General features: G+C 39.0%; 1 protein-coding gene across 1 annotated transcript in view; it reads left to right on the top strand.

Annotated features, from left to right (window-relative positions):
• CDKAL1 (CDK5 regulatory subunit associated protein 1 like 1) overlaps positions 1-23,398 on the top strand; it is a 618,432-nt gene that overhangs the window by 424,007 nt on the left and 171,027 nt on the right. Inside the window, 1 exon segment of the mRNA XM_043508315.1 lies at positions 16,531-16,711. Within this exon segment, the coding sequence (XP_043364250.1) occupies positions 16,531-16,711 (181 nt within the window).

Here is a 23,398-nt window from a genome sequence, read left to right as displayed (position 1 = left end):
TCAGCGCATTGACGTGTCTCAAAAGAGCAGAAAATGTAGACTCTCAAGACTTCTATTTAGTAATTCATGTTTTTTCTGTAGTGTCCAACAGTAATACAAGTGTTTTTACTGATATCTAATATTGATCAAATTGATTAGAGATTTTGGCAGGTCAACATATTTTGCGTAATTATGAGTCTGTGCTCTCTGTTGTAAATGTATTTCAAACAATTTCAAAGCATAGCAATTTAAAAGTAGCATATTTTAACGACCCTATGGCGGTTGAATTTGTGTAGTTGTGCTATATTTTTCAGACCATTCTTTGCATTGCTTCTACAGACTCTCAACTTTCATTGACACTTCTCTATTATCCCTTACATTTGCTTGAAAAATTCATTCTGAAAACACTGGATTACCTTGCTTGCTAGTAAGGCGACAGCAGTGGCATTAGTTATAGAGATAATTACTGAGATAATTACGGACTTGTCTTTCTCGCTGGTTGAAAGTCCCCCCGAAATATTAACAATGAATAAGTCATAGCAAAAACAAAAGCAAACACATCAAATGGTTAAAAAAAATTCTATTTCTATCTTACTGAACACTGACAAACTGCTAAATGTTACCTACTGAACCTGATAAAATGCTAAATGTTAAAATAGATATTTATTCTATTAACAAGAGAACTTCTTGAAGTTCATCAATGAACTTCATCACCATAGAAAACACATGTATTAATTATTCCTTATTTATGTGATTCTCCTGACTTTGATGTCAATATGAATAAGTAAATGACTGTTATCGAAGTAAGAGTCAGGGGCTGGACATTAGAGCCAAGACGCTTAGTTTTTGGGATCAGCAAAAACCATATATTGTTCACAGCTGCTGATAACTGAGATCCTATTATTTCTGATCATACTTGACAGTTTTAATGTTAAATACTGAGGGGTTATAGAAAATTAGTGTAGGTTCAATGGCTGTTTTATTGCTACAATCATTAAGTCAGTTCTCATGAACTGTTCCCTGGTGCAACCCTTAATAAATGCAAACTTTATTTTTAGTGATGACCTTTAATAACGCGAGCTTGATCCGTTGAGATGCTGTTCACTTTTGATGCATCTCCAACTCCCTTTTTTATGCATTTTAAATCAATACGCACTTGCTCTGAATTTATGCATGTGGATAGACGGAGATGTAATTTAAACACATCTGTTCAAATACACATTTCAGATCAACTTGGTGCTGGTTCTCATAATCTGGCTGAGTTTTTGACGGGTATTATATCCCTAAAGTACACACCAGATGGTATTTATTAGAGACTGAATAGAAATGAAGTGTGAGGATGTTGAGCTTTTTGTCTTAAGTCACTCGTTTTTAAATCATAAAACAATAATGATTTGAAGTTATAAATCTCTAATGAAGTTCTATAAAATGTTTCAGTTGTATGGGAAGTGCATGGTACCTTAAAGATGAATAAGTTTAGTGGGAGTCCAAGCCTAAACGGTTCCTTCTAGGTAATTGATGATGAAAATTAGACCAGGAAACATTCAGACTACAGCTGATAGGAGGGAAATGTGCATCAAACAACCTATGCTGTAATTGTTAAAACATAATACCGTTATTCTTTTATCTATGACAATTTCAGATAGAGAATTACATTAATTATAAAGTGCACCTGTTTTACAAGATCAATAGCTAAAAAGGAGATTCCAAATCAAAATGGCCAATCCCAGTCCCCATTAAAATAAAATTCTACCCACCCAATCTCAGTCTGCACCATCAGTTCGCCTTCATAGATAGGTTTGGAAATCAGGCCTTGTAGCTCCATCTGAATATCAGTCAATCCAGGTTCTGAAAAATCAAATTGGGAACAAGTTGCAGACCCTTCATGGAAAATATTCAGCTGCCTGCCCTTCTCATTGAAACTTAGAAGGCTGTTAGCTCAAGCACCTCAGCTAATCACAATGCATCCGATGAAGTGAGCTGTAGCTCACAAAAGCTTATGCTCAAATAAATGTGTTAGTCTCTAAGGTGCCACAAGTCCTCCTTTTCTTTTTGCGGATGCAGACTAACACGGCTGCTACTCTGAGACTTCTTCAATGTCACCTTTCTAAGGTAACTTGTTTGAAAACTATTTATGACTCTAAAGGTCAAAACCAGCAGTTGAAACTGCAGTCACAAATCAGTTGGAAGCTAGTGCAGAGCACAGGTGTAATGTGTTTCCTATGAGACTCACTATCAAACATGTAGCTGGCAGAATTCTGCACCAAGTGAAATGTATAATCCACTATACAACTCATATAGCGATTCTGTAGTTCTGAGATGTAGAATTAACGTAAAAAGAAAAGGAGTACTTGTGGCACCTTAGAGACTAACAAATTTATTGGAGCATAAGCTTTCGTGAGCTACAGCTCACTTCTCACGAAAGCTTATGCTCAAATAAATTTGTTAGTCTCTAAGGTGCCACAAGTACTCCTTTTCTTTTTGTGAATACAGACTAACACGGCTGCTACTCTGAAACTTGTCAGAATTAACGTATTTTCTGCTGCCCTTGAAGTCTGAAGTGTTTGACAGTGAACCACTACCAAATTAAACAGTAGGATTTAAGGTTTTGCAAGTTATTCTCCCATCCATATAAACACACCACTCCTGGTGATAACTCAGGGAAACACAGAAGAGTGTATATCTGAATATTGTGAGAATTGCAATGCAGTCACCTCTGTAAAATGCATAGAATAGTTGTCATTACTATCTCCCCCTCTTCCTTATGTGGGGTTTTGAGAATCAATTCTGAAGAGTCAGGCTAGTGAAAAGAAGGAAAAAACTGCATATAAAAACATTTTATTTTGATTTTTTTAAAAATGACCTATTAAAAAGTCTTCTAGTGTTCACTGTTTCAGTTGTCAAGTGAAGGTAAACACTGGTGAGCCTGCTTGTAAATGAAACCATCATAGACTTTTACAAACAACAACATAGAGTCTTTTTCTATTTTGATGTAGACAGAGAGCATGAGCTGAAAGAAAGCAGTGATTTGTGAGGTAGCCTGCAGTTATGTTGGGCAATAATAGAAAATATTTAAAAGTATTTGAAAGAATATAATTGTTTTGCACTGGGAACACATGCATGAATAAAAGATGTTAGTGGGTGTCCTCTCACTATGGAATCTCATGCTGGTGTATTTATTGGAAATGCACACCATCAGCAGATTTAAATTTAAATTCGGGGGGGAGGGATAGCACAGTGGTTTGAGCATTGGCCTGCTAAACCCAGGGTTGTGAGTTCAATCCTCGAGGAGGCCATTTAGGGATCTGGGGCAAAAATTGGGGATTGGTCCTGCTTTGAGCAGGGGGTTGGACTAGATGACCTCCTGAGGTCCCTTCCAACCCTGATACTCTGTGAAATACTCTGTGAAATTTGCTAAAAGTAATCGAAATAGAAGATTTGAATAATGCCCATGTAACACAGCTTAAAACAACGAGGTCTAAGAATTATAGTTTCCATAAATTGAATTTCTAATTTAGCTTGCTATTGAATGTTAGTTAATAGTTTGGTTTTTTCCCTCCAAGTTACCTTTAATTTGTCACACTGTCTGAAGCTACTTTGCAACTGGATATAGTGCTCACTTTATTTTGTCAGATTTAGTTTTTAGTTACAGATTTAATAAAAATTCAGTTAAAGACAGTGTATCTCTTACTTGTCTGTTCTGATGGACAGTTTGATAAGAGCTACACATAGCATTCCTCATTGAGGTTGGTATGATGAATGATTCCTTGGGCCAAATATATTAAATTTCAAACAGTTTAATTGCTTATAATATAGATCATCTTCATAATTAAGAGACCTTATTTGGATGCTACTCTTCCGTTTTGTTTATTTTCACGATTGGTCCTTGGAATGTTGTGATGCAATTATTTAGTCTCATTTTGTGTTGCCTTAGGAAATCTTGAATGTGGATCATGCACTGCCACATCCATTCCTAGGTGTTTAGCTACTTGGGGGCTTGCTGGAACATGTTCAAATATTCTAGGACAGAAGGTACAAAAGAACACCATGCATCAGCTGTCTCTCAGTTCTTGTTTTTCTCTCTGTATCGCAAGCTACAGAACTTCTGTCTCTTCTTGTCACATTTATTTACAAGTTTGTGGGGGGTTTTCTCTTTTTTCTTATTTCTTTTTCAATAATTTAATAATTTTAATTTTTTAATACCTTTTCCTCTGGTGTATAGGTGCTGATTATCTCCACTTGCCTCCCATGCTTCCTGGTTACCAAAAGCCCCAGCCACCACCTACCTGGCTGTAAAATCTTCCTGTTGTCTCTCCTGTCAACTTCTAGTTATGTTATCAATGCAAAAATCTGTAACACACTGAAGAGGTAGGGCAACAATAATAATACTTAGCCTATGTATAACTCTTTTCATCTGTACATCTCAAAGTACCTTATATAAAGGTAAGTATTATTATCCCCATTTTATAGATGTGGAAACTGAGACACAGTGACTCCCAAGTCACCTCACAGTCCAGTGGCAGAGCTAGGAATTAATCCCAGATGGAATTCAATATGGAAAGAAATAATCAAAGGACTGCTATCGTGGTTGTATTATTAATTTTCTTACATTTATTCCTTCAACCTTCAGTTCTTATTTTACACATAGCTGCCTCTGGTTTTCCTGTGTGCTGCTCAAATGGCTGCAGAATTTAGGTCGGGCTTGCCAAAGAAATCTTTGTTGTTCTCTGATCCAAGTGTTTGTCAGTTCCATTCATTTTATAAACTAGTTGCATAGCTGATCCTGACAGTCTAAAAGATCTTTTTCCTCTGGAGAATACTCAAATATATTTATCTGGTTCACAGGCTATATGTGGGTTGTGTTTGTTCTTCATCAACTTGTAGGAAAAGTGGTGGTGCAACAGCTCTACCCGCTTGGCATTTCCTTGTGTGGCCTGAGTGACTGAGTCAGTCTTCAGGTTTATGCATATTTGGTGATGAGAATTGCTTGTACTCAAAACCAAGGAAGTCTGAATCAGTCCTTAAAATGCAGTGATCTCCCTACCGTGTTCACCACCAAAGAAATCTCCAATAATAATTTCTCTTGAGATAACATTTGGAGCTGAAAGAGGAAAGGAATCCATAATTGAGGAGACCCCCTTCCTTTCCCCTGAGAATATCTATATTTTGAATAATACTGTAGCATTTCAGAACATGGTCTAGTGCCTGTCTGAAGTCTTGGACATACCATTGTCAGCTCTTCATGTAAAAAAAAACACAAATTATTTGACATCATACAATTTGAAGAGGAAGGATAGGTAGCACCACTCCCCTATGAAGTTTTGCAAAGGAGTTTTGATAACTTGCATGAGATAACTTGTATTATTAAAAACTGAGAGCATATAGCAGATTACACAAAAGGAGTTTGGGGTGCTTTTTGTTTGTTTGATTGCTTTCTTCAACCAGGTTTTTGGTCACAGTAGTCAAAGGAGGGAAGTTCTTCAGATCCCCTCATCTGAACCAGAGGTCCAGAAATCTGGACCAAAGTGCTGGAAAATTGTGTGTAATTTTGACGCCTGTATCTGAAAATTGCCAATGAATGGATTATTTTGGCAGATTATGACTTGCAGAATTGGTTCAATGTACTTCAGTGTGCCAGAGACCAAGATTACTGATCTGAAGCCATCACTTGGGAATGACTGGGAGTGACTAAAGACACTCTGGGGCAGCTTTTTGTGTGTCACAGGATATACATCCAGGCGCTTTTCTCTCAAAAGTAATAATATTGATAAGTGGCTCCCAGGATTTCTGATGGGCCCCCAAGTTCCAAGAAAGAGTTCTAGACTTTTCCGTTTGAGGACCCTGATGACACACTGGGAATTTTAAAGGAGAGCTACCGTTTACTAATGGTATTTCTTTCAATTATCCTTTAAGACAAAGACTGCCATGCAGATGCCTTCAAATGATTTCGTCTATGATAACAATCTCATTTGGAGGTTTGCTGGACACATTGGTTACCAGACTACTACAGTGAAGATTTCAGAATGCAAAGACATAAATAAGATTGAAATCTTGATGGTTAAAAGTATTTCTCAGAAGAAGTGTTGCACCTCCACCAATGTAATCTACGCCATCATGTGCCAGCAGTGCCCCTCTGCCATGTACCTCGGCCAAACGGGACAGTCCCTACGTAAAAGGATAAATGGACCCAAATCAGACATTAGGAATGGCAATATACAATAATCTGTAGGAGAACATTTCAACCTCCCTGGACACACACTAGCAGATTGAAAGGTAGCTATCCTGCAGCAAAAAAAACTTCAAGACCAGACTTCAAGGAGAAACTGCTGAGCTTCAGTTCATTTGCAAATTTGACACCATCAGCTCAGGATTAAACAAAGACTGTGAATGGCTAACCAACTACAAAAGTAGTTTCTCCTCCCTTGGTGTTCACACCTCAACTGCTAGAAGAGGGCCTCATCCTCCCTGATTGAACTAACCTCGTTATCCCTAGCCTGATTCTTGCTTGCATATTTATACCTGCCTCTAGAAATTTCCACGACAAGCATCCAACGAAGTGGGTATTCACCCACTAAAGCTCCTGCTCCGATACATCTGTTAGTCTATAAGGTGCCACAGGACTCTTTGCTGATTTTACAGATCCAGACTAACATGGCTACCCCTCTGATACTCTCAGAAGATTATTTTTCATAAGTTTCATATTTTTCTGTCCTGGCAACAAGTATCTGTGTGAATTTTTACATTGTGCAATTCTCCTTTTTGCATTTAACTTTGGTACGGATACATCTCAGAAAAAAATCCTGTAACCCATCCTCATTGGGAGCACTGATCTGTATTCCCAGGCCATCTTTATAGTCTGACTGCTGCCTTAAGAAAAAACCTCAAGGAAAAGGAAGGAAAGCACCTGTACCCCCAAAGAATCTTTGAGCAGTCTTGCAGGAGGCTAAAACAAAACTGTTGCCTAAAAAAAGAAGTAGGAGTACCTCCCCAAAAAAAAATCTTTGGCAAGGATAGAGGAAACACCCCATCCTTACAAAGACAAAGGAGACAATTAGTAGGGTTTGGGGGGATGAGTATGGGTCCAAGGAATGTGCCACAGAGATGTTCAGTGGGCTTGTTACAGTGACTGGTCGGTGGTGTAGAGCTCCCTTCTGCTGCTGCTGCCTGAGAGCCCAAGCAGCCAATCTCTCCTCCTCTTTCAGCAGTCTTTTGACCTGCTCCCGGGAAGGAGAAGAAAGCAACACATCCTGTGTTCTTATTTCCCAAGTTATTTGTGATTGGGCCCTTCCTTCACACCACTTGGGATTAGGAGACAGAAGATCAAGCAGGTCCAGTTTCTTTTTTGTTTTCCTCCATCCTGGCTGCAACTTGCAACAAGGCAAACAGAAGCAGTTGTCTGGATCTCTCAGGCAAACAGGAGTGGGGAGCTCAGAACTTGGACTCAGTTTCATTGTAATTGGCCTGTTGCAGGATTTACCCACGCCGTGTTCCTATTCCCTCCTCCCCCCCCACCCAAGTTCTTTCCTCCACCTTTGGGAGGTGGAAGGCATTTCTGTCTCTGTCCCTGCAGTCTGAAAAAAGAAAAGGAGTACTTGTGGCACCTTAGAGACTAACAAATTTATTAGCGCATAAGCTTTCGTGAGCTACAGCTCACTTCATCGGATGCATTTGGTGGAAAAAACAGAGGAGAGATTTATACACACACACAGAGAACATGAAACAATGGGTTTATCATACACACTGTAAGGAGAGTGATCACTTAAGATAAGCCATCACCAGCAGCAGGGGGGGGAAAGGAGGAAAACCTTTCATGGTGACAAGCAAGGTAGGCTAATTCCAGCAGTTAACAAGAATATCAGAGGAACAGTGGGGGGTGGGGTGGGAGGGAGAAATACCATGGGGAAATAGTTTTACTTTGTGTAATGACTCATCCATTCCCAGTCTCTATTCAAGCCTAAGTTAATTGTATCCAGTTTGCAAATTAATTCCAATTCAGCAGTCTCTCGTTGGAGTCTGTTTTTGAAGCTTTTTTGTTGAAGTATAGCCACTCTTAGGTCTGTGATCGAGTGACCAGAGAGACTGAAGTGTTCTCCAACTGGTTTTTGAATGTTATAATTCTTGACGTCTGATTTGTGTCCATTCATTCTTTTGCGTAGAGACTGTCCAGTTTGGCCAATGTACATGGCAGAGGGGCATTGCTGGCACATGATGGCATATATCACATTGGTAGATGCGCAGGTGAACGAGCCTCTGATTGTGTGGCTGATGTGATTAGGCCCTATGATGGTATCCCCTGAATAGATATGTGGACAGAGTTGGCAACGGGCTTTGTTGCAAGGATAGGTTCCTGGGTTAGTGGTTCTGTTGTGTGGTGTGTGGTTGCTGGTGAGTATTTGCTTCAGATTGGGGGGCTGTCTGTAAGCAAGGAGTGGTCTGTCTCCCAAGATCTGTGAGAGTGATGGGTCGTCCTTCAGGATAGGTTGTAGATCCTTGATGATGTGTTGGAGAGGTTTTAGTTGGGGGCTGAAGGTGATGGCTAGTGGTGTTCTGTTGTTTTCTTTGTTGGGCCTGTCCTGTAGTAGGTGACTTCTGGGTACTCTTCTGGCTCTGTCAATCTGTTTCTTCACTTCAGCAGGTGGGTATTGTAGTTGTAGGAATGCATGATAGAGATCTTGTAGGTGTTTGTCTCTGTCTGAGGGGTTGGAGCAAATGCGGTTATATCGTAGCGCTTGGCTGTAGACAATGGATCGAGTGGTATAATCTGGATGAAAGCTAGAGGCATGTAGGTAGGAATAGCGGTCAGTAGGTTTCCGATATAGGGTGGTGTTTATGTGACCATCGCTTATTAGCACCGTAGTGTCCAGGAAGTGGATCTCTTGTGTGGACTGGTCCAGGCTGAGGTTGATGGTGGGATGGAAATTGTTGAAATCATGGTGGAATTCCTCAAGAGCTTCTTTTCCATGGGTCCAGATGATGAAGATGTCATCAATGTAGCGCAAGTAGAGTAGGGGCATTAGGGGACGAGAGCTGAGGAAGCGTTGTTCTAAGTCAGCCATAAAAATGTTGGCATACTGTGGGGCCATGCAGGTACCCATCGCAGTGCCGCTGATTTGAAGGTATACATTGTCACCAAATGTGAAATAGTTATGGGTCAAGACAAAGTCACAAAGTTCTGCCACCAGGTTAGCCGTGACAGTATCGGGGATACTGTTCCTGACGGCTTGTAGTCCATCTTTGTGTGGAATGTTGGTGTAGAGGGCTTCTACATCCATAGTGGCTAGGATGGTGTTTTTAGGAAGATCACCAATGGACTGTAGTTTCCTCAGGAAGTCAGTGGTGTCTCGAAGATAGCTGGGAGTGCTGGTAACGAAGGGCCTGAGGAGGGAGTCTACATAGCCAGACAATCCTGCTGTCAGGGTGCCAATGCCTGAGATGATGGGGCGTCCAGGATTTCCAGGTTTATGGATCTTGGGTAGCAGATAGAATACCCCAGGTCGGGGCTCCAGGGGTGTGTCTGTGCGGATTTGTTCTTGTGCTTTTTCAGGGAGTTTCTTGAGCAAATGCTGTAGTTTCTTTTGGTAACTCTCAGTGGGATCAGAGGGTAATGGCTTGTAGAAAGTGGTGTTGGAGAGCTGCCTAGTACCCTCTTGTCCATACTCCGACCTTTTCATGATGACGACAGCACCTCCTTTGTCAGCCTTTTTCATTATGATGTCAGAGTTGTTTCTGAGGCTGTGGATGGCACTGTGTTCTGCATGGCTGAGGTTATGGGGTAAGCGATGCTGCTTTTCCACAATTTCAGCTCGTACACGTCGGCGGAAGCAGTCTATGTAGAAATCCAGGCTGCTGTTTCGACCTTCAGGAGGAGTCCACCCAGAATCCTTCTTTTTGTAGTGTTGGCAGGAAGGTCTCTGTGGGTTAATATGTTGGTCAGAGGTGTGTTGGAAATATTCCTTGAGTCTGAGACGTCGAAAATAGGATTCTAGGTCACCACAGAACTGTATCATGTTCGTGGGGGTGGAGGGGCAGAAGGAGAGACCCCGAGATAGGACAGATTCTTCTGCTGGGCTAAGAGTATAGTTGGATAGATTAACAATATTGCTGGGTGGGTTATGGGAACCATTGTTGTGGCGCCTTGTGGCATATAGTAGTTTAGATAGCTTAGTGTCCTTTTTCTTTTGTAGAGAAGCAAAGTGTGTTTTGTAAATGGCTTGTCTAGTTTTTGACAAAGGAGGTGCTGTCGTCATCATGTTCCCACTGTTCCTCTGATATTCTTGTTAACTGTTGGAATTAGCCTACCTTGCTTGTCACCATGAAAGGTTTTCCTCCTTTCCCCCCCCCTGCTGCTGGTGATGGCTTATCTTAAGTGATCACTCTCCTTACAGCGTGTATGATAAACCCATTGTTTCATGTTCTCTGTGTGTGTGTGTGTGTATATAAATCTCTCCTCTGTTTATTCCACCAAATGCATCCGATGAAGTGAGCTGTAGCTCACGAAAGCTTATGCTCTAATAAATTTGTTAGTCTCTAAGGTGCCACAAGTACTCCTTTTCTTTTTGCGAATACAGACTAACACGGCTGCTACTCTGAAACCTGCAGTCTGAAAGGGTTTCTTTGCAGATGAAGGATAAGACACTTGTATTTCTTCCCTGCCCTCGCTCTCCCAAACATCCTTCCACCTCCTTCTCTTTCCCATCTTTAGATGGATGTTCTCCTTCGCTCCGTCATGACTGCTTCCAGATTCTTCAGTAACCGGAGGTGCTATCACATCAATATAATGGTCTTTGGACTCCTGCTCATTAAAGCAGCAACAGTAACCTCTACCCTTTGGGCAGACACGGATGGTACAAGGTGGTGCTTATTTTGCTGGCCCCAACTCCTCCTCAAACCTACAAGAGCAGGTGGAAGAGGTTTAGCTACAGGGAAGAAAAGAGAGAGTTAGGGCTTGTCTCCACTACCTGGAGATAGACGCTGCTGCAATAGATGCAGCAGGGGTCGATTTATCGGGTCTAGAGAAGACTAAATTGATGGCAGAATGCTCTCCGATTGACACTGCTCCACCTCTCCGAGAACAGTAAGGTAAGTCGACCGGAGAGCGTCTCCCTTTGACACAGCGCAGTGAAGACACCAGGGTAAGTCGACCTAAGATACATCGACTACAGCTATATTACTCACATAGCTGGAGTAGCGTAAGTTAGGTCGACAAGCCCTTAGTTCAGAAACCCCAAATTAGCAAATTCCCATAGACACAAATATATTTTTCTATAGATAAAGTGTGCCATTCTTCAACTTCTCCTGATTTCCATCAAAAGTACATTTTCAATTTAAAAGGTTACAGCAGAGATTCTTTTGTAAATAAAAAGAAAAGGAGTACTTGTGGCACCTTAGAGACGTGCCACAAGTACTCCTTTTCTTTTTGCGGATACAGACTAACACGGCTGCTACTCTGAAACCTTTTGTAAATAACTATTCTTCCTTTGTTTCTTGAATCATAGCTGAGTGGGTAGAGATAAAAGCACACCCTCTTCACAGCCAAAATATTTACTCCTGGGGAAATTCTGCAGTACTGCGTGCGTGCATAATTAATGAGCCACACATATTTTTAATTTTTTGCACAGAAAAAAGCTTCTGCTGAAATGTTGCTGCAGTTCTGCCCTTTGCCTGCCGGAAGGCACTGTGGGGATAGAACAAAGCAGCAGCTCCTGGCCAGGTAGGGAAGAGAAAGAGCCAGGTCAGGAGACAGGAGTCATGGGGATACAGACAGCGTGGGGTCCTGGGGGGATCAGATAGGAGCTCAAAAGGGCTAATGGGGGAGGACAGACTGGGGCAGGGGCTGAATGGGAGTGGAGCACAGGAGAATGGGGGGAGGGAGGTGCAGGGCCACATGGTGATGGGGAAGGGTGTGCAGAGCTACATAGGGACAGAGGGTGACTGAGTGGGGCTACAGAGACACATGGGGATGGGGGCAGGGACACATATGGGAATGGGGGAAGTGGATGTCTGGGTGGAGGGACACGTGGACAGAGGGTACAAGGGCACATGGGGATTAGGAACTCATGGGGACAGGGGGCAGATGTGCCTGGCTGAATGGGAGAGGCTAGGGGTCAGCCAGGGTCTGCTCTCTAACAATTCTGCTCCACCCTCCCAGAAAACCTGTTCCATGCTTTTCCCACCCATACCCAAGAACCCAGGCTCCTTCCCAGCAATTTACTTCCCTCTCCCTCAGCTTTCAGAGTAGCAGCCGTGTTAGTCTGTATTCGCAAAAAGAAAAGGAGTACCCGTGGCACCTTAGAGACTAACAAATTTATTAGAGCATAAGCTTTCGTGAGCTACAGCTCACTTCATCGGATGCATTTGGTGGTTTTCCACCAAATGCATCCGATGAAGTGAGCTGTAGCTCACGAAAGCTTATGCTCTAATAAATTTGTTAGTCTCTAAGGTGCCACGGGTACTCCTTTTCTCTCCCTCAGCAACTCCATTACCCCAACTCTCACAAGCCTTTGCACTGCTTCTGAGAAGTGCAGAAAAAACGGTTCTGTATCGTAGTTTAAATGAAATATTACTCAGAGTTCTTTATTAATATGCCTAGTAAGGAATCCATTTGTCAAAGAACATTTCCTGAATCTTTTGTTTTCTGTATTGTTACAGACATACTTGCTGATAGGGTATTTTGAAATAAATGACCAAAAATAATTGAAACTGGTGTGATTATATTGTGTTATTTTGACAAATAAAATGTGTAGAATTTTGCAGAATTTTAAAATATTTATATGCAGAATTTTTAATTTTTTGGTGCAGAATTCCCTTAGGAGTAAATATTGCAGTGCTTTAAAGGTTTATGATTGCAAGATGTAACTGTTGCATTGTGTCTTTTGAGGAATTTGTCAGGATTAAAACTTCCTTTAAATGAACTGGAAAGTCTTTCCTGGGTTTGAGAACAGCACAGAAGTAATAGTATATGCCAAGTGCCCCCAATAACCAATCTGCAGGTCGCATTCAGTGCTTAAATACGTTTGCAAGTGGTCTTATATATGTTAAAAATATTTTTATCCTTCATAAGGTCCACTCTGTATTCTGGATTCACCGATGATGCATTCTTGAGCATCTCTACTGACTCTAGAGAGACTCAGCAGATATCAGACTATAAAGAATGTTTAGAAAGTTACTAAAAACTCATGTATGTATTAAATACCTATTACCACAGAATGATTAGTAGTAACATTCAGCACTGAATTCAGTTTAACTTAAAACACCATAGCTTTACAGTTCATCTTTAAAAGCAGCTTATTTAATATTGGCTGATACATTTGTGAAGAAAAACTGATCTTTGTTGCTTAATTTTATATTTTGTTTCATAGTTGGATCTTTATTTCCGAGTAAAGAATCTTTTGTTGCTTTGTTTCAGTCTCTCAGACACCAAGATATCTTAGTTTTCAAATTTAAATGTTTTTAACCATACCCCTCATTGTTGTTCTTCCCTTCTGCTCTGTCATTATGAAAATGATTCTGTATATGTGGAATAAACTCCATTTATTTGTATTTGTGTGTGTTTGAGAAGCACAGCTAGTTTGATTGTTTCAGGATTGGATTTTCTCTTGAATGGAGTTTTCACACACTGTTCCTTTTCTCCCTTTTAAAAAACATTTTTCCTTAACATTTTAGTTTGTAGTCAAAAGTGATATAAAAACAGCACAGAGCAATGTCGTATTTTAGACAGGCATATTGGATTGGGCTATAATTAATTGCTGTTGCTGAATAGACTCTCTGGTCTTTACTCCATTTCCCAAACCTAGTTTTTCCATTGTGTGTAGCATAATCCCATCCAGGCAGAAATCTAATTATTAAGATAATTAACACCTTATCACCAAATAGAATTCAGACATTTGTGCAGTTTATGAATTTAAAAAATGTTTAATTTCCTTTTCACTCGGGGAGGGAGGGAAGAACACATTTTACTGAATTCATCTTGACTGAACCTTATAATTCATGTTGCCTTAGAAACAGGGCAGCTGAGATAAAGGATGGTATCACCAGTACTTTAGTCAATAAATGCTTATACTGCTGCCAACAATATCATTAAAATGGCTAAAATAATTAACATATAATGGTCTTGTCAAACTTAATGAGTGTTTTATTAATGTTACGAGAAATGTCAGCTGGTGTTATTTGATATTAATTTTGAAGTAATATATTTTTTCATGTAAGCCTGCCATTATAGCTCAAAATATGTTCTGTGTGAGCAGGGGAAGTGTCATAGAATTCAAAATTCTTCTATGTTTATTCAGTTCTTAGCTACCATGGATGTTTACATTACTTCATTTCAAGTAGAACTGTATATCCTGCCGCTTATGTCAGGCTTAGTAAACCAGTGGGAGCCACGCCAGGCCCTTTGGCCCACAGTATCAGATTGTTTCACATTATACTTACATTTCAGCTATTGGTTCCCACTTAACTTTATTTAGCAAGAGAAAAGTCCTTCCCATCTATTGGGACAAATCTCTCAAAAAATACCTATTTTATGTGTTAGGTCAAATAAATGTTGGGGTTTTTTTAATCTGCCATGTTTTGACTTCTTTGAGTCTTAAACCTTAGATTCTGAACTCATAAATGTAATATAGAATGGAGAAAAAGATTTTTATGTTTTTATTTAAACCTAAGGAGGAGGAATATTGTGACATTAGTATATAGATGACTTCCATGCAGCTAACTACACTAAAAAATAATGGCATTTGAAAAAGAGAGAGTAAGCAGCATGGCTCACATATGCAAGATTTAAACAAAATTCCTGTCATCCTAAATGAAAGGGAAACAACCACGTGTTTTCCCATGTTGTACCTCCCACTCTGCAAGTCTTGCAGCAGCCTGAGAAATATAAATGAATTTTCTTTCTTTTTCTTATTCATTGCCTTTTTTGTAATTATCATATCACCTCTCAAGCATTAATTAATTTAGTCTTTCAAACAAACCTGTCAGAAAGTAGTTATCCCCATTTTATAGATGGTGGATAGAAACACAGAAAGACAAGTGACTTTTCGAAGGTAACACAGGAAGTCTCTAGAAGAGCTGGCATTAGAAATCAGATCTCCTGACTCCCAGTTCTGTGTTCTAACTACAAGATCAAACTAACCTTCCTGTCATGAACTGACTCTCACTTCTGTGGCACATTAGTTCAGCTACTTAATTTGCTGGAGAAATGTCCCAACCCTTGTTTTGGTATAAAGAAGTCAACCTATTATATACTTATTTAGCTCTTACATTTCCTTAAAAGTCATATTCCTTCCAGTTTGTCAATATGTTTGGTACTGGGGTGCCAAGAAACAACTTAGTATTGTAAGTACCATATTGATGATGATGATGCTTATATAGCACTTTTCATCAGTAGATCTCAAACGGAGATCAGCGTTCTTATCCCCATTTTACAGATGGGGAAACCCAGGCACAGAAACGTGAAGTGACTTGCCCAAGGTCATCCAGCAGGCCAGTGGCAGAGCTGGAAATAGAATCTAAATCTCCTGAGTCCCAGGTGAAGTTCTCGATCCACTAGCAACACTGCTTAAGAAGGGACATTCATTTCTCTTAATTATGAGATGTATCTAGCTAAGGTAAAAAGATAAGAAAAGTTGCTGTTGCTAAATAAAAGGGTAGTTTTGTGTTAGTGCCTTAGAATAATTTGAATGTTTGTAGTAGTGACAAACTAGTTTGTCAAAAAGTTTGTAGTGAGACAAAGTGAGTGCGATAAAACCTTTTTTGGACCAACTTCTGTGGGTAACAGAGACAAACTTTCAAGCTTGCACAGAGTTCTTCTCAAAAACTTCATTTCTCATAAGCTTGTCTCAGTCACCAACAGAAGTCAGTCTAATAAAAGATATTACCTCACACACCTTGTCTCTCTAATATGTTAGGATCAATACGGCTACTACAGCACTGCAAACAACAATTTATTTGTTTTTGTCTTTTTTATGGGGAGAGTGGATGATTAGACATATTTTAAGGAGGAATGAGTTAGAAGGTTGGTTCTAACTAAAGGAAGCTTTTGTTAACTACAAAAGCCAAATCGGACTGGAATTCTTAAACTCTTCAGGATGTCAGGTCCATCTTTACCTTACCCTTTCTGCAATGTTACAGCAGTGCAAGGGATTAACTAATTCTAGTAATAAAGCCCTGGAGCTTATAAATTTTGCAGACTGAGTAACTACAATTAATGAATTTACAAGCTCTGCTGGTAACCTGTGGTTTCCAGTGCCTGAGGAATTAATCCAGGAGGTTTTCATTCTTGTTCTTTTTCAGTTATGGGTCAAATATTTACTGCAACTTCTCTCTTGTTTTCCATTCTTTAGGTTCTCACCCTGGTAACACATTTTTTATTGTCAAAGAAATGACCATTAAAAATCCCACTGTACTTTTTCTAGAACTGGTGTTAGGTCTTAGTTCTCTAGCAAAAGGCAAGTTGAGTAATTATTCCTTTCATTTTCAAGGGAATGAGATTTTTATGTAGGGTGAGACTTGGTGTACCAGTTCGCTGTTTAACATTTTTTTCCACTTCCATTGCAGAGTGCCTGGAATAACAATTGCTACAGACATCATCTGTGGTTTTCCAGGGGAGACAGATGAAGATTTTCAAGACACCATGAAACTTGTAGAAAAGTACAGGTTTCCAAGCCTCTTTATTAATCAGTTTTACCCACGTCCAGGGACTCCTGCTGCAAAAATGCATCAAGTTCCAGCCCTAGTGGTAAGATCTGTTTTCTTGCTTTCATGTTGTACCAAATGTGAATGTACAGTATGCAGTGTACTGAATTGAAACATAAGAAATGCTTATCGGAGAATATGGTTTTGCAGCAGAATTATGCCACAATTAAAATGCAGTTTTATAATTTCTATATAATAAACTGATTGCCTTTAAGAGCTTAGCTAGAACATGGGATGCCTTGCCAGATTTGAAGTTTAAATTACTGCTCAAATTATTAATTGGGTAAAATAGCATCTATAACGGGTTCAAGTGGTTCTTTTCACTTTGACTTTATAGTCGTATATTCTTCCTAACATGTTTTCTGGGTGAGTCTCTTGTTACCAAGAAAATGACAAAGTTGCATTTCATATTTTCTTCCAATTTTTGAAGACTTGTGTGAATCCAGTGATGTGATATACACATTGCAAGTGAGTCTATGCAAAATAGTATGAACTGAATGATAGTTATCTTTGAATTATATACTAAAGGTCAAATTTGCACGTGACTACTTCCATTCCGTTGGCTACTACTTCATAAATATCTTCCATGATTCTGCACAGTTTTAAAATCTAGTTTCTGCCTTCAGCCTATATGGTAAATGTCACTGATGAAATTTGTGTATGTAATTATAGTTAATCTTCTAGGTTTCAGGTACTCCCCAATCTTCTATATTTGGCCATTGTGGTTATATAACTCTTTCCAATTATCAAACCATCTCATCTCAAAATCCCCAAGAGAATAAAAGCCACGTTTTAATATGAGGTTGTTGGCTATCAACTGTATTCCAATTAATATAGATAATTTATATTCCCTTTTTGTCATAAGTGATAATAATGACAATTATGTTTAAAGGCTTAGTTTGATAAATAATCTGTTTTGAATATGCAACCGTGTAAATGTGCATACTTGCCTAACCTGAATCTCTGAACAAGAGAATATACCATTCTGATGCTTATAAAACCATTTAAACTTTTCATTGATGTTTGTACTAGTGTAAATAACATTTGTATGCACTGCCTTTCCAATCAGGATAAAATCACAGCCAGCTAATGTTGTAGGCAGATAAGAATATATCATACTTCATTTTGTGAGGTCATCATGACTCACCACTCCTTGAAGAGAAATCAATATATTTATTGTTGTATCTCTTTCTCAATAATGTCTAAACTAGGCAAATATAGTCTCTACTTACTGTAAATATATACCATATCTTTAATGACAGGTTTCAGAGTAGCAGCCGTGTTAGTCTGTATTCGCAAAAAGAAAAGGAGTACTTGTGGCAACTTACAGACTAACAAATTTATTAGAGCATAAGCTTTCATGAAGCTTATGCTCTAATAAATTTGTTAGTCTCTAAGGTGCCACAAGTACTCCATATCTTTAATGAAAATGGAGAATTGGGTTAAATTTGATTCCTTTTATTTTATTGTTCAAAGAAGTAAGTTTTGAGTCATTCATTATTAATCCTTTTTTTTTAAGAGCAACTTGTATAGGAACGTGTAGAGGATTTGGGCACAAAAGATGTTATTGTGGTGTGGTATGATAGTTCAAGTAAGTAAGCTCACACAGTTGACTGAATTTTTTCTTTCTAAAATGCCCATCACATTGTCATTGCGGATGCCTATATTTAAAATACAGCAGAGCAATTTTGACAGTCCAGATAGGTTAAAAATTTCAACATTTGGGTTAATTTCTGGTTTTGGTCACACAGATACAACCCCGTTATCCTTTGTCGATTGCACTGCAGTAGAGGAATTTGGCTTCTTGTTTTTTTCCTGCAGAGTGTAGTTAAATACAATTATACTGACACTAAATATTAATCACATATGAACTAACTCGTTTTTTAAAAAATTAGATTTAAACTTGGGGCGCGATGACATAATTTTAGTGAAGCGTGACATTTTCACTTTGCTCTTTTTTGTATAATTTGCTACTTTTGGGGAATCAGAACCTTCAAAAAAGCCATGTCTGAGTATGTTCTATTGCTGTTGAAAAACTGTAATTAACAGGTATTCTTTTTCTCTCCCATCTTGTTTCTTTTTTTGTAATCTCTGAGTTATATATTCTTTCATCTCGTTCCCGAAATACAGGATAAACTATCAACTGGAGCAGGAATAGTTTATACTAACGTCTTGCCTTTTATATTCACAAGGCTTCTGGATAGTAGCTAATGGCGCTGCTTGCAGTGTCAAGAATGCACAGGCATTTCGTTTTTCATTTCTTGTCCAGAGCACCTTATAATTACATATCTTTCTCAGCTGAGAGAAGAGACTATTATCTAACCATTTACTCCTACCCTTTTCCCATTTTTTACACTACACGTCATCTTATAGTTAATGAACTGACTTCAGTCTGTTCACATAGAAACAAGCAACACATGAACCTATTACAGTAAAAGAAGATATTGTATATAGTATATCATATCTTCGATTTAATCTCATAAGCTAATTCCTTGTCAGGAAGCTTATATGCTATTAGCTATTGGGCGTATAGGTTTCTTTCAGCAGTATTTCTTCTTATAAAGAATTTTTGGACACATTATTTAACTAGGGGCACCAAACCAGTGACTAATAATGATATTATGTTACAGTTGCCAACCTTCTCTTATTGCGCAATATTGACTATGTTGGCTGTTCATTTTAGCATTGCAGATATCTGCAGTGGGAAAGACAAATTGCTGTTTGCAATCTGCTCCCAGACTGTACATTGTGTTTCAAGACAACCTCATTGGTCCTAATCAAGTGGTATCTATGGTGGCAACATATTTGTCCTGTCAAATCCTTTAAGTTCACTCTTTTCCAGGGGACCACCTTTCCTCCAGGCACAGTCCATGAAGTAGGCATAGTAATGTTAACACTAAGTTATTTTTGGAGGAAAATCTCACTTGGGAAAATCTCATTTGGATTTGACATAATAGAGTATTCAATAAATTCTACTTGGAATCTTTCTTCCACATAAAATGATATGTTATTGTTGAAACCCATACTGGCACTGATCTGTGTCCAAAAGGGAAGGTGACACTAATCCACTACTTTTTATGATCAGAACAGGCAGAAAGGCCGTAGTTTTTCCTTATTCTGTTGGAAATCTACCATCCTTGGAAAGTCAAACACATCTAAATGACTCCATCGCCTCATAACCATTAATTTTTCTTCACAAAACACTTGTGAGGCAGGGAAGTGTTGTTATTCCCAGTTTACAGAACTGAAGCATTATAAGATTGAGTTGCCCAGTGTCACAAAAGGCAGATCCACAAACTGAATCCAGAGCTCCCGAGTTCCAGTCCAATGCCTTAACCATAAGAGCATCCCTCCTCCCACATCCTCTAACAAAAAGCTAAATAGTTATGTTATTTTATTTTATTATTTTTATTGAAGAAGCACCAACTGAGATCTATGCAGAACTAGGCACCATATAAACACTGAGTGAATTATTTTATGTACATCTTCACACATCCTTTTATTCCCAGAGGTTTACAGAAGATTAGTCAAAATATGGCACAAAAATTCCTATTGATACTGTGACTTTCAGTCCTTGCTGGCAATCCCTCTGATTTACCTGAAAGAGTCTCTGGCTATGCTTTGCTGTGATTGGAAACCTGCAAAGAAAACCATTATGTTGATATACTGAGGACATACTGGTAGAAATTCATACTTACAAGTACGTTTTAAAGTGGCTTTAAAATATGGCATAAATTGCTGTTTTTCCTAAAAGCTAGTGATCTATCAATGTGAAATTTTACACATGTACTTTATATTTTCTATGTAGGTTTTCTTTGGATTCTCTATATAATTTTTAATAAATCGTTGAAATTGGTCTCTGACTGAAATTTGGGCTTGTCGCTGACAACATAAGGAATCACCATCTTCTTAGGGGCATCTTAGCTGTATTCCCACTAGGAACAAGGTGAGGGAATGGCCATCTTTGCTAAGGCTCTATTAACCTCACTTCCATTAAGAATCATAGGAGATGGCAGCCATTTTGAGATGTCAGGTTTTCATGTAATTCTCTGTAGAAAAACATCACTCATCATCCTCTGTTGAAGAAGAAATTTTCAGTTATGAAGAACAGTGCAAAAAAAAATTACTAGTAAGCCTAAAAGTATGTTTTCAAAACATATGTATCAGTTCTACTCAAAGGGATGCTGGATCTGGAAACTCATGTGTGGGGCATGTGACAGTGATCATGCTCAAAGCCACCTAAGTCCTGACACTGCTGAGCTGCATGGAGCCTAAACATTCTCAAACTAACAACACCCCACCCTCTGCCTATTTCATGACCACCATCACTTTCTCTCTTTTTAGTGGGAAAGGGCTGGCCTGACTAGGCATCTAATTCCAGGAAAGGATTCATGATTGTGAATTCCAAGTTGTGATACGCACTTCCCTTTGGCCTGGATTAGATGCCAATATCCATTTGAAGGGTGGGGCTTGTGACTCACTCCCTCCTCAGTATTTCCTATTGATTAGCCTAGGTAGCTACCTCTTCTGCGTGCTGGCTTTCATGGATCCCTTAACTCTCCCCATGCATTGTATAAGGAAGCCTGGACACCTAACTTGGGGGTGTGAATCCCACTGGGTGGTAGGGTGCCTAAAGTTAGGCGTTACAGTACTGATCTTAAGTCCCCTTTGTGGATCTAGCCTCTTGTGACTAAAACAAACAGGATTTGTTGTAATACATAGAGGGGTATTGCTGTAATATACAGCTCTGTACACCTATATTCTCTCTAATGGTAAAATTTGCCAGCTCCAAATATTAGAAAGGATAAAGTAAATTTTACTTGCTGATAACTAAAGTTCGTTTGCTCAAATTCTATATATAAGTATGCATTCATGTAACCCTATTATTCCCATTTAGAACTGAACTGGAGTTGCAGAAGGCTTCTGCGTCTCAGTGCAAAAAGCTGCCTATGCAGTGTTTATGGTTAATTTTTAAATCTATTAAAACAACTCCAGGGTACTCACAGTTGAGCATGCAACCAAAGATACTGACTCGTATGATAAAATCAAAGAAGTTTGTTATTATCTGTGAGTAACCTCAGTCTGCAGTTAAAATGTTATTATTGAACTCTACCCAAGCTTTCAAAAGGTAGTTATTTTAAAGCCAGTACCAGCTTCAAGTCATATCACTTTCGTTTGTTTGACCAGGTGCTGAAGTGAAAAACTTGTGTTTGTTGTGGAGACAGTTAAGCTGGTGTGTTGTAAAGCCAGTTTTATTCTATCTGAAAGCAATGAGTGGTCTGGCTCTGAAAGTTTCTGAGAGCTCAGATCAGGCTGAATCTGTGAAATGAGTTAAATTCACAGTCGCAGCTGGACTTTGCAGAGTCAGATGCATAGGAAGGGAGAAGAATATTTTGACTCTGGCTTGGAGCCATATCTTTTGAAATTCTTGCAGTGGTATAGTTCAGAGCAACAGGCAGAATGTGAGTCTCTGACTTCTAAAGAATGTGGGTTGTGACTGTCCTGTTGAAAAAGCAAGTCAGAGTTCAAAGCCGGAGTAGAAATTCACCTGGGAAACCCCGGCTGACGCTGTACCCCTTTGAATTCAACTTTGTTCTTACAGCAGTCTTCAGAGCACTGAACAGAATGAAAATTACTGACTTCATATTACTTTTACACAAAATGTGGTTTAAAGGTTTTAGCTTCCCAAAGAAAATGTACAGTTGCAGATTTAGAGTGAGCTGTACTGTCAGTACACAGCAAAATAAAACAGTTGTGGAAAATACACAACTTCTTTGTTTCTTGCTTATTTTTAAACTTCCCTGTAGTGCCAAAAACACTCATCTGTACTAATGTAACATTACTGATGTAATTGCTGATGCAACCATTGGTTTTAGCAGCACAATTATTGTCCCATAAGGATGAAAAAGAAACAAAACCAGGAACTTAACTTTATCCTTTGACAATTCTTTTGTACATGCCACTACAGGTCTGTTGTACGCTTCTGCCACACCTCCCTCCCCTTTGTGATAGGTATACAAATTACTGAAATGGATCAAAGGAAGAGTTATCCAAACAGGAGTTTATAAGAAGAGGCCTAAATTACTATTCCATATATCTTATCTAACTTTCATTCATTTCTGTTTGCAAGATTATAGTGATATTTTTCGAACTAAAGTTGTGTCTGAAACAGATGTACAACTAGAAAAGGAATTGAAGGGGGCAGGCAGTTCCTAAAAGATATAATACTGGAGGCTCAACATCAAGCTATTTTGACGCAAAGGAAAGATAAGTAGAGCCACAAACGGCCAATGTAGCTGCACAAAGAGCTTTTTAGCTATCTAAAACCCAAAAGTGATACATACAGGAAATTGAAGGAAGGGCATGTCACCAAGGAAGTATACATGGGAATAGCACAAGTGTGTAGGGACAAAATCAGGAAATCCAAGGCAGAGAATGATTTACAGCTGACAAGGAATGTTGGAGACAACAAGAAGGAGTTTTTCAAAAACATCAGATAAAAACAGAAGATCGAAGAGGGTGTGAGTCCACTGCTCAATGGAGAAGGTGAGCTGCTAACGGAAGATGATAGGAAGGCAGAGCTGTTCAATACCTGCTTTGTTTCGGTCTTCTCAAAAAAATTACATGTGACCAGATGACTAGCAAAGTTACTACAGTCAATAAAACGGAAAGGATGCAGATAGGGATAAGTAAAGAACACGTCAGAGATCTTCTGAGCAATTTGAATTAA

This window comes from Dermochelys coriacea, chromosome 2 (genome assembly GCF_009764565.3).
Source record: "Dermochelys coriacea isolate rDerCor1 chromosome 2, rDerCor1.pri.v4, whole genome shotgun sequence".
Taxonomy (NCBI): Eukaryota; Metazoa; Chordata; order Testudines; family Dermochelyidae; genus Dermochelys; species Dermochelys coriacea.
The sequence above is the reverse complement of the archived record's forward strand: the minus strand, read 5'-3'. Positions and strand labels throughout refer to the sequence as shown.